This window comes from Erpetoichthys calabaricus, chromosome 11 (genome assembly GCF_900747795.2).
Source record: "Erpetoichthys calabaricus chromosome 11, fErpCal1.3, whole genome shotgun sequence".
Lineage (NCBI taxonomy): Eukaryota > Metazoa > Chordata > Cladistia > Polypteriformes > Polypteridae > Erpetoichthys > Erpetoichthys calabaricus.
Window position 1 is genome coordinate 100,405,800 of NC_041404.2, and position 12,137 is coordinate 100,417,936.

Genomic DNA, 12,137 nt, shown 5'->3' on the forward strand with positions numbered 1-12,137 from the left:
AGGCTCACAGTGGGCTATCCCTTGAAACACTACTTTAGTTATTAAATGGTCAGGAGTATCAAAAATACCCGGAGTAACTTGTAACCAGTCTGTTCTTTCAAGGCATTTTTCCACCCATGGTCCTATTTCCCCCATTTAACAGTGTGTGATTTAGCTAAGGAAAAATATGAGGCACTATTTTGCCAAGATAATATATGTGCTGTAAGCATGTAAAATGAACAGAAGCAGCTGCCTTTGTGGATGAAATAAAAACACAGTAGATGTGAAGGGTTTCGGGGCAAGTACCAGAAGTCAGGGGCCTGTAAATTGGGAAAAAACAAGGGGAAAAAGAGTGTAGGGCTTTGAGGAGAATGGTGTGTGGGGAAATATCTAAAAGAGGGTTTGGGGTAAGGGGTAATTTGACACAACAACTTTAGGGTTGAACAAAGTATGTCCGCCAGGACGTGACTGGACTTGAAGAGGTTTTGATACTTGAAGAAGGTGAGGTTGTCCAGAAGCAGTAAGCACAGTAACAGTTTTGTTCGAGGTAGGGACCTTTGCCAGCAAGCGAGTGGCACCAGTGTCGATTAAGAAAACAGTCTCAGTGCCATCAACGAACAATGTCAGTAAAGGATCAGTCTCTGAATTATGAGTGAGCAAAGGTAGTTGAAAAGAGTGGCTGGAGGTCCCAGCGTTTTCCTATGGCCAGTATTGTTAGTCAGGGGTGTCAGAGGAAACAGGTGGAATAAGGGGAGGTGGGGGCTGTTGCTGTCTGTGAGGGCACTCCCGACGAAAATGTCCAGTTTCACCACAGGCGTAACAAGAGTAGGAATTAACATTGGGATTAAAGGGAGAGGGAATAAAAGGATTCTTAGTGTGGTCAACAGGAGGAGCTCTAAAACCACCTCGTCCTCCTCCTCGTCCTCGTCTGCTTCTTTTTCCTCGTCTCCTTCTTTTTCCTCGACCTTGGTCAGGAGCATTCCTGGTATAATAGTTCATCTGTGTTGCCAATAATTTGGCATGAGAGTTCGATTCAGCCTGTTCAGCATGTCGTTTGACTTCATCAAACGTGGCACTTTCCCACTCAATACAGGAAGTGCAGACCTTGTTTTGTATATCAAAGCGCAAACCGGAAACAAAAGGCGGAACTGCAGCTCGGGTGCGGTCATCAGCATTTCCCAAGCCCGAGTGATTAGCCATAAGGTCTTGAATCCTATGTGCCCATTCATCAACCGTCTCGTCTTTCTTTTGTTTTGCAGCAGAAATAAGGGACCAGTCCGTTCCTTTTTTATATTTTTCTGCAATATTTTGTCTCAACGCCTCCCATTGTGGGTTAAATTCGCCTTCTCCACCTATCCCCTGTCCTCGAGTTAAAACTGGGTTCCATACCCATGGAATGTCATTGCGGACACCCCTGCTAACAGTGGCCCATGTGGTCCCAAACTTTCGACGAAATACCTGGGTCCATTCAGCAGCATTAGGCTTATACATGCTATCTAAGTGATCAAGTTGTTCAACAAATTTTAGTCCTCCTACTTCCTTTGGATCTGGAAGTGCATTCACGACATCTTTTAGTTCTTGGATGTCCCAATTCCGATGTATCATAACTGTTGTGGGATTTTGGGGTCCAGCTGGATGGGCAGGGTTATAATGGGGATTGGGAACTTCTATTAAAGGGCAAGTAAGTGAATGTGAAAGATCAGAAGAGAAAAAAGTTGGAGCTGGTTTGTGAGTGGAGGTTTGACTTCGAGTGCATTTGGAGACGGGGGTTTGTCTAGTACAGGGTGGGTCATCACGATGGGTTGAGGGGTCATAGTGATCTGTGCCTGGGGAATCATCAGGGGAAACTTCTGCTAGTTGTAGTGCAGGGGGGGGGCAATCGGAATGGGGAATAGAGGAGGGGATAATAGAGGTGTCTGAGGTCGGTTCTGAGGAGGGGAAAAAAATAATAGGATAAAGGGGGTACTGCTTCTAAATTTCTATCGATTCGATACGGTCCACTATTATTTACATCTCCTGTCCCCTCTATTGGCCAACGCCCACCACTCTGTCTATTCCGTTTCTTACATGCCTTCTTGAAATCTAAACCTGTCTTCTTTTCTATTAATTTTCTAGGAGACCCATTTTTACGGAGCGTCTGTTGATCCTCCGAAAATAATTCTTCCAGCATTAATGATTTTGATCCCCCTGTGCGGCGATTAACAGGCTTACTGTTATAAGTTCCCATTTTGTTCCCCTGCCCTCCCGGGTTCTGTATTTAATTTTCCAACTATATACTGATTCGCCTAATCCCTTGTACGTATGAATCAGCAAGGCATTAAGTGTGCCACTCACTAAACCTAAACTGTTCCCTTCTTAGTTTCAAGGGGAGACACCTAACTATCGGTCCTGATCCAGTTCCCAGGAGAACACGGTTTTGTTGCTTATTCCGTATGTAGATTTATTTATTTTCCCATAGCGCTACATATCTTCCATAGCTACATATCTTCCATAGCGCTACGTGTCATTCCGTTCCTAACAGCAATCCTGTAATCTGTGCTCTTTTCGGTTTATTTCCATACCACCCCGTTACTCGTCCCGTTAGCCTGTCCGCTCACATCCCTGGATTCCAGCTCAGGTGACTTCGTGTCCGATTCGGTTCAGCAGAATACTACATCAATACGTCCAGCCGAGTCTAGGATATGGGTGAGGCCAGTATCCTTTCGTCAGACCTTTCGTATGCGTCAAACTGCTTGGGTCAAGTCTCCATCACCTTAAGCAACCCGTTGAGATATGAGTATGACTAGACGGTCAACAGGAAACTCGCCCTCCCGTTATTTAGAAAATAAAAAATATTCGGAAATCCCCCGGTGCTTACCCCAGCCTGGAAGTGTGCAAGCTCTGTCTGGAAATCCGTTCAGTCACCGTGGATGTAGCAAAGAGGAGACCAGGGGCTCCTCACGCAAGAACTGTTTCAGGACAGGGCAGTCCTAACTTTTGCCGGAGCTGCATGCTCTGCTGCCGGATATCTCAAGTTAACGGCAGTCCGCTGTTAAGACGGATCACTGAAATGGTCTCGCCGGAGGAGTCGACCGGCCGTCTCTTGCCCCACGTCCGGGCGCCAAAACTGTGGACACTTTTTGTGACTGAAGACAGAGAAGAAAATTAAAATTAGTCAAAAACCTTTTATTAATACATACCAGGCAAGGGTAAAATGTCAGAGAAACACAGTCCTAGGACACCGCGCTTCATCTGCCTCGAGCGCAGATGTCCTTGTTCTTTTATACCTTTCTAATCTCCTGATCGTTGACCATGTAAGCAAAAAATAGCATCCTGACTCATTGTACTTTTCCAGTTTTTGTAAAGTCATTACCCTAAAGGTATATTTTCTTGTCACACACATCATCAAAAGAAACTTCCAGAAAGTATACATGCTTTTTGTCACGCACGCCAAACACAAACAAGTTTCATCACTCTGTCCTATTTTCTATACACACATGCATTTTGTTCAATTACATCTTTTTATGTTTTCACAATATACACATATATGTATATATATGTATATATACATATATAAATGTATATATATATATATATATATATATATATATATATACACATACATACACATATATACACACACACATATATATATACATACACATATACATACACACACACATATATATATATATATATATATATATATATATATATATATATATATATATATACACATACATATATACATATATATATATATATACACATACATATATACATATATATATATATATGTGTATGTATATGTATATATATGTATGTATATGTATATATGTGTATATATATATATATATATATATATATATATATATATATATATATGACAGCAACACTCATAACAATGACAACACAATTACATTGACAATCATGTTACGTTATTTTAAAAATGTTTCCTTTACTTTTTCATAACCTCTTTAACACACTATTTCTCCGCTGCGAAGCGCGGGTATTTTGCTAGTTAGAAATAAACTTGATCCATTAGGCTTAAAAGTCAAGACAGTGGCAAAGAATTTAGGGGGTAATTATTGACTCTGACCTAAATTTTAAGTCACATTTTACTCCGATTACTAGGACAGCATTTTTTCATGTAAGAAATATAGCAAAAGTTAGATCTCTTATAACTTTGCAAGATGCTGAGAAATTAGTTAACGCTTTTTTTCAGTCAGCTATACTACTATAATGCACTGCTTTCAGGACTATCCAAAAAAGACATCAATCAATTACAACTAGTGCAGAATGCAGCTGCCAGAAACTTAACTAGGAAAAGAAATTCTGAGCCCATCTCTCCAGTTTTGATGTCACTACATTGGTTACCCGTACCATTTACAATCGACTTTAAAATACTGCTTATGGTTTACAAAGCCTTAAATAATCTTCCATCCTATATCTCGGAATGCCTTTCACCTTACACTCCAGATCGTACCCTTAGATCTTCAAATGAGTGTCTGCTTATAATTCCAAGTGCTAAACTTAAAAGAACTGGTGAGGCAGCCTTCTGCTGGTATGCACCTAAAATCTGGAATAGTTTACCAGTAGAAATTCGCCAGGCTAATACAGTAGAGCACTTTAACAAAACCTGCTAAAAACTCATTATTTTAATATGGCTTTCTCATAGCTTCATTTTAGTTTAACCCTGATATTCTATATATGCATTTAATTATCTTTTATTTTTCATGGCTCTGAAATCCATACTAATCCCTACTTTCTCTGCTGTTCTTTTTCCGGTTTTCTGTGGTGCCGATCTGTGCCACTACCACCTGATCTAAGCCCCATGCTGTCCCTACATTGATGGATTGAATTGATTCTTCCATGTGAAGCCTGAAAATCTTGAGGACTGATTGAGATCATTTATGTTATGCTAGAGGGGGCTGAGCGTTCTCGTGACCTGGAACCCCTGCAGAATTTTTTTTTTTTTTTTTCTACAACTGTCCGGAGTTTTTTGTTTTTTTCTTTGTTTTTTCTGTGCTCCCTGGACATTGAACTTTACTTTTATTCGATGTTAATTAATATTGCCTAATTTTATTCTTATATTTTGTATTTTTTTTCTCTTTCTTCATCTTGTACTTTGAGCTACATCATTTGTATGAAAATGTGCTATAGAAATAAATATTGTCATGATGTTGTTGATGAAAAGGATTTAGGAGACATAGTGGACTCTAAGCTATCAACTTGCCGACAGTGTTCAGAAGCCATTAAGAAGACAAACAGAATGCTAGGTTATATAGCATAATGTGTGGAGCACAAGTCCAAGGAGGTTATGCTCAAACTTTACAATGTAATGGTGAGACCTCATCTGAAGTACCATGTGCAGTTTTGGTCTCCTGGCTACAAAAAGGACAAAGCAGCATTAGAAAAGGTTCAGAGAAGAGCAACTAGGCTGGTTGATTGTAGGGCTACAGGGGTTGAATTATGAGTAAAGATTAAAAGAGCTGAGCCTATACTGTTTAAGCAAAAGAAGATTAAGAGGTGACATGATTGAAGTGTTTAAAATTATGAAGGGAATTAGTACAGTATATCGAGACTGCTATTTTAAAATGAGTTCATCAAGAACACAGGGACACAGTTGGAAACTTGTTTAAGGTAAATTTCATGCAAACATTAGGAAGTTTTTCTTTACACAAAGAGGGATAGACACTTGGAGTAAGCTACCAAGTAATGTGGTAGACAGACTTTAGGGACTTTCAAAATTCGACTTGATGTTTATTTGGAAGAAATAAGTGGATAGGACTGGCAAGATTTGTTGGCCTGAATGGCTTGTTCTCCTTTAGATTGTTCTAACGTTCTAGTGTTCTAATCCATATTACTAACCGAGAATGGTAAAACGGATATGGACGCAGGGACCTGCCTGCCCGTGTACGCAAAAGACGTACTGCGCAGGCGCCAGCGCCATGCCCCCCCTCATGAGGACGCTAAAGAAAAAAGGATTCAGACGCAAGCGCAAACCCATGGCACACAAAAAAGAGGATTCAGGCACCCCCCTCCAACCAACGGATCCAACCGACAGAAAATAAGAAATGAGGACGCTAAAAAAAAAAAGGTGTCAGACGCAAGCGCAAACCCATGCCACACAAAAAAGAGGATTCAGACCCACGACCGCCACACAAAGCTCTCCTCCACTAACAGAAATAAGAAATCAGTCCACGCGCCCGTTTATGCCGCAAGCAGGATAAAGCGAGGTCAGAAATAAAACACAGAATAGAAAGCAAAGTAAAACTTCATAAAGGGATTAAAGAACGGGGACAAACACATGGAGAGCGGGTTACAGATGATGAAACCTGGAATGCAACAGCTACAAAAAAACCTAGCCATTAAACACATGCACACCGACATACACAATATAAAGGCAGAACCATCGACAGTTTAACGTCCACACCACACAGTGGATACGAACCCTGAAGGTTCAGGCGCCTACATCGGGCGTCACAAAGCCCAGTAAATTACAAAAGGCAAATGCTCCTACACAGCATGGTAAGAACCGACATAATACGGAATGCGCAGGCTTTGCCGCCATGTTGTGAGTGGCACTACTGCGTACATCTAATGAACGTGAACTCCTACAACGCGTGTCTCAAACTGCATAAGCAAAGCAGGCACGGGTTCAACACGACACACCTCGAGTTACCGAGATACAAACACGCGCTTGCCTGGATATAATTACTTAACAGTGGAGAGCCCCGGAGTGACACGGGCAAGCTCTCCGTATTAAACGTGCGTCATCCTCACACATGGCTACCCAGCAGGCACGGGTTCAAAACACCGGGGGTAGGCGAGCAGGGGGCGGAGCCCCCTTGTGATAAATAAAATAGGGTCGGACTTTATACTTCTTTGTGCAATCTTGTGATATTTGTTTAACATCTTCAATTATAATTTTCAAGTTTCATCTTGCCTGATGTAGTGTTTTTCTGCTTCTGCTGCTTTAGGGTCATGTTGTTTTATCCTGTAAGACAGCAGTGGCATTCCATAGACCCTCTATATCTGACTTGAATTGTATATGCTGTTCATATCTACTGTAGGTGGTAAATTTCTAAAATGGTAGAAGTAAAACAGACAATAGACTATTAAGGTAAGTTACTGAGAAGTAAAACAGACAATAGACTATTAAGGTAAGTTACTGAGGTATTGATTAGTCAACACTTTAAGGGAGTCGCTTCAATTTTACAGGGATGTTGTATGGAGAAATGATGCCTTCATTTCTGTTCTAAGTGACATTTAACCAATATACAGGTTTAAGATTCAGTATTGTCATGTGTGTAAAGTACAGTGAAATTCTTACTTGCATATGCTAATAAATGTGCCATTCTCTGGCACCATGATTGACTGACTGGTCTCTTAAAAAGCATGCTCAAAATGTTTTTTTTAATATTCTAGTTTTGTCATTTTTACTTTAACTAAGAATTTGCTTAATACCTAGGCAACAGACCTTTCATTCTCAAAAATAGAACATTAGTGGGATTTTTTTTATGTGCTGTTAGTTAAAGTTTCACTTTTTAATTAAAGATTTAATTTTTCCGGCCACTACTAGCATAACCTGGTTTATTTTATTTTCATTTTTTCATTTTGTGATTACTACTGTAATAAAGTATACTTTCTTTCATTCATTTTCTACCGCTTATCCAAAACTGGATTACATAGGCAGCAGTCTTAGCAGTGAGGCCCATACATTACTTTCCCCAGCCACACTTGCCAACACATACTATGAGATCCCAAGGCATTCCCCGGCCATCTGGGAGATATAATCCTCCCACCAAGACCTGGGTCTTCATTGGGGTTTCCTCTCAACTAGTTGAGCCTGTAAAACCTCCACAGGGAGGCATCCATATCAGATGCCCGAACCACCTCAGCTGCCTCCTCTCGATGTGGAGGTTCAGCAGCTCTACTCTAAGCCTCTCTTGGATGTCTGTGCTTGTCACCCTATCTCTAAGGGAGAGCCCAGCCACCGTGTGAAGAAAGCTAATTTCAACTGCTTGTACCTGTGATCTCATTCTTTCTGCCATTACCCAAAGCTCATGACCATAGGTGAGTTCAGATACTTAGATCAATTGGTAAATCAAGAGCTTTGCCTTCTGACTTAACTCTTTTTCACCATTACGGATCAGTATAGCGACCACATAACTGTGCTTGTCGTCACTGTCAGTCTGTTGATCTCAATATCCCATTTTCCCTCTCTCGTGACCAAGACCCTGAGGTACTTCAACTTCTCCATCTGAGGCAGTAACTCGCCTCCCACCTGATGTGGACAATCTTTTTTTCTATTGAGGACCATGACCTCATATTTGGAGGGGCAGATCCTCATCCTTACTGCTTCACACTCGGTCACAAACTATCCCAGTGTGTGCTGGAGTTCACAACCTGGTGAAGCCAACAGGACCATGTTATCTACAAAAAGCAATGATGCAGTACTAACGCCACCAAACTGGACCCCCACCCCATCCTGGCTGTGCCTTAATATTTTGTCCATGAAAATCTCAAACAGTATAGGAGCCAAAGCACAGCCTTGGTGGAGTTCCACACAAAGTGGGAATAGTGCTGAAGTTCTTCCAAGTAAGCGGACACAACTCTCACTGTAATTATACATGGACTGAATATCCATTAGGACCCCAGAACCATATGCTCTTCTAGCACCCTCCACCGAATCCTTGGAGGAACATGGTTATATACCTTTTGGTGGCGTTAGTATTGCATCAGTGCTTTTTGTAGACAACATTTTGTAGACTTCTCTAAATCCACAAAACACATGTTGACCAATTGGGTGTACTCCCATGCTCCCTCTAGAATCCGCATGAGGGTAAAGAGCTTTTTGTATTTTCCATTAAGTCTGTTGTTTTCCTTTTATTTCCCTTTAGGTAGTCTTTGAGAAGGATGGTGTTAATCTTCATACAAGTGCGAGGAAACATGCAGACCATAATTCCTTAATCCCTGGTGTTCTTCGTATAGTGGAAAAGGTAAGAATTTTTTTTTTTTTAACAGTGAAAAATTCCGCTTTATTGACTTAGTGTTTTTTTAATTTCTATTTTGAATTTTGTGTCTTTCATTAAGAATATACTTGAAACAAAGTCATATCATGTGTTTAAGTTTTGGCAATGTATTTACTTTTCTGGGATCATGTTTTTATTAAATATACTGAGCTATAAATTTGTCATTTAACCTTTCTGTCTGTAATCACTTTGAAAGAATTGCATAATTTTTGTTAGATTTTTGAATAATTATAGATTGCCTCAGTAATAAGTCTGCTTTATGCAAACTGTAATTGTGCATTTTTTTCCTGTACAGGATCGCAAAGCAAAATTAGAGTGGACACCCATAGGAGAAGAAAAGGGGTCTATACCTCATGTTACTTTCACTAAGAAGGTAAATTAATTTTTGAGTCATATAGAAATTTAATATGGTTATAGTAGTTTTTCTCAGATGTGGTAGTAGGTTTTTGTGTGCCATTTAGTCATAAATAACTATGGTAGTCAGTCTTAGTAAGTAAACTGTTCATCATTATTTATCATTTTTAAGTGGTTCACAAATACGGGTCTTCATTTCTGTATCCAGCAGGGGACACATGCTGCCTGGGAAGAGGTTACTTAGAGGCTGCAGTTTTTACTAAACCCATGTATATACATATCATTCCATAGTGGTACGGCAGTGATTAAAATAATCAGTACATTAATCTGCGATTATATTTGCTTCAGTTTAATATTGGATTGACACTTGCAATAATAAAATAGTCAAAGGAGAGCTATACTTGTCCAAAGCCTGATGCAGTTGGGGTTTTCTGCGATCAGTGCATGTCCAGCCTTTGACAGAGTGTGGGGAAAGCATTGTCCTAGGCATGGACAGCAGTGATGTTTTTCATCCGTCTGTAGGTGAGCTCTGGAGTTCCATGCAGTTGTTTGATTTTTTTACACCTTCTCTTTAAACATGCAGCCTGCAGACATAGGTACAGTTGGTTTGCTGACTGCAGAGGTTGCTTGCTTGGGAGCCCTTAAAATAGCTGATGACCCTGGCCAAACGGAGCACTTCAGCATTATGTCACACTTGACTCATCTCCCTGTCAGGTTCACCCTGTCATTTAGATTCTAATTTTAAATAAAATGATGTGTATGAATAACCTGTAAAGTTCACAGTGGCACACTAAAGCCTTTGCCTCCATTCCACCCTTTGACACTGTGACCTGGGACTAGTCTATGATGAGCTTGTCCACAATGCAGGACATATGCACAGTGCAGCCCCTAACAAATGGGAGTGTACCTATTTCTTATTTTGTTGTTCTAGCTAGTATAAATCATTTTTTGTACAATAATGAAAACATTTACAACTATAAATTACGAACACAATTTGATGGACAGTTACATTTAACTAACTCTTAATGGATGGTGATCACTTAGTTAAGACTCACTCCAATGGTGTGGGGAGAACTTCTTAATTTCCTTTGCAGAGGTAATTATCTTTTATCAGTTTTCTGTCTTACATTAACACTAGAATCCCTGAAGTCTACAAAAAAACTTGTAATGCTGGGCCACCTTAAATTCCCTTGCACCTCCTCATCAGTGTCTTTTGTTTTGCAGATGTATCGATCAGCACTGGTAGCAGGCAGCCTTCTATCCCATCCCCTTCTGACACAGCTTTAGTCGTACACAAAGTCCTTCCAGCTCAAGTCTGTTTATTTGGGTGTGAGGTACCTTGAATTGTATAGGGTAAATAATATTATCGGTATTTGGAACACATATGTTTCATGTGTGTTCCATGTCTACAACGATTTGTGTAAATGTAGGAAATGCAAGGCAAGAAATGTTGAACACATAAATAGAACAGAAACTTTATTCATGTTCTACTAATAATTGGCAAAATGCTGACTTGAAGTGTATAATGTGTGAAGACTGAAGTCCAAATATCAAACAAACACTTTCACAAAAGACAAATATAACAAAACAAGTACGCTTTGTTTTTTTCTAGAATTTAACCAAAGTAAAAGAAATTGGGATAGGCTACAACAAACACACATAGGTCTGCTTGCCCTCTCCGCAAGAAACATCCACTCACATATAAGAACAGTGCAGCTGCACCAGGCGTAAAGGTGAAAGATTACACCATTTGGATGCAGCAAGAGGGTGGGTGTCATCCTGCCAGTGAATCTGCCATACTCCTGTCCTTCAACAAAACAGTAAGGCCTACAGAGTTCACCAGGGTATTGTGCAAAATCCTGTTTGTGATTATATTTTGTGATGGTCTTTATAAAAAAACATTTTTATGTTACTTATATAAAAGCCAGATCGAATGTTATTTACCTGTTCATCCTTGATTTATTTACTTAGCTTCATACACCATAATGTCACAAGTAGATCAAACACAGGAAGCTCTGCAGTCTACTACTACTAATTAGTGTTACAACAGAATTTCCCTGGGCTCTTGCAGTGGGTACCATTGCCCCCCATTACCTTATGAATAGTCATGATATATATACAGTGCATCCGGAAAGTATTCACAGCGCATCACTTTTTCCACATTTTGTTATGTTACAGCCTTATTCCAAAATGGATTAAATTAATTTTTTTCCTCAGAATTCTACACACAACACCCCATAATGACAACATGAAAAAAGTTTACTTGAGGTTTTTGCAAATTTATTAAAAATAAAAAAATTGAGAAAGCACATGTACATAAGTATTCACAGCCTTTGCCGTGAAGCTCGAAATTGAGCTCAGGTGCATCCTGTTTCCCCTGATCATCCTTGAGATGTTTCTGCAGCTTAATTGGAGTCCACCTGTGGTAAATTCAGTTGACTGGACATGATTTGGAAAGGCACACACCTGTCTACAGTGGGGCAAAAAGTATTTAGTCAGCCACCAATTGTGCAAGTTCTCCCACTTAAAAAGATGAGAGAGGCCTTTAATTTTCATCATAGGTATACCTCAACTATGAGAGACAGAATGAGAAAAAAAAATCCAGAAAATCACATTATTTGATTTTTGAAGAATTTATTTGCAAATTATGGTGGAAAAAAAGTATTTGGTTAATAACAAAAGTTCATCTCAATACTTTGTTATATACCTTTTGTTGGCAATGACAGAGGTCAAACGTTTTCTGTAAGTCTTCACAAGGTTTTCACACACTGTTGCTGATATTTTGGC

At 39.8% G+C, this 12,137-nt stretch overlaps 1 protein-coding gene across 4 annotated transcripts in view; it reads left to right on the forward strand.

The window, feature by feature from the left end:
- Positions 1-12,137, forward strand: part of tbc1d17 (TBC1 domain family, member 17) — a 258,075-nt gene that overhangs the window by 49,568 nt on the left and 196,370 nt on the right. For all 4 annotated transcript variants that reach the window (XM_028813654.2, XM_051933539.1, XM_051933541.1 and 1 more), the window contains exons 2-3: positions 8,865-8,963; positions 9,292-9,369. In XM_028813654.2, the coding sequence (XP_028669487.1) occupies positions 8,865-8,963; positions 9,292-9,369 (177 nt within the window). The remainder of the gene's footprint in view (positions 1-8,864; positions 8,964-9,291; positions 9,370-12,137) is intronic.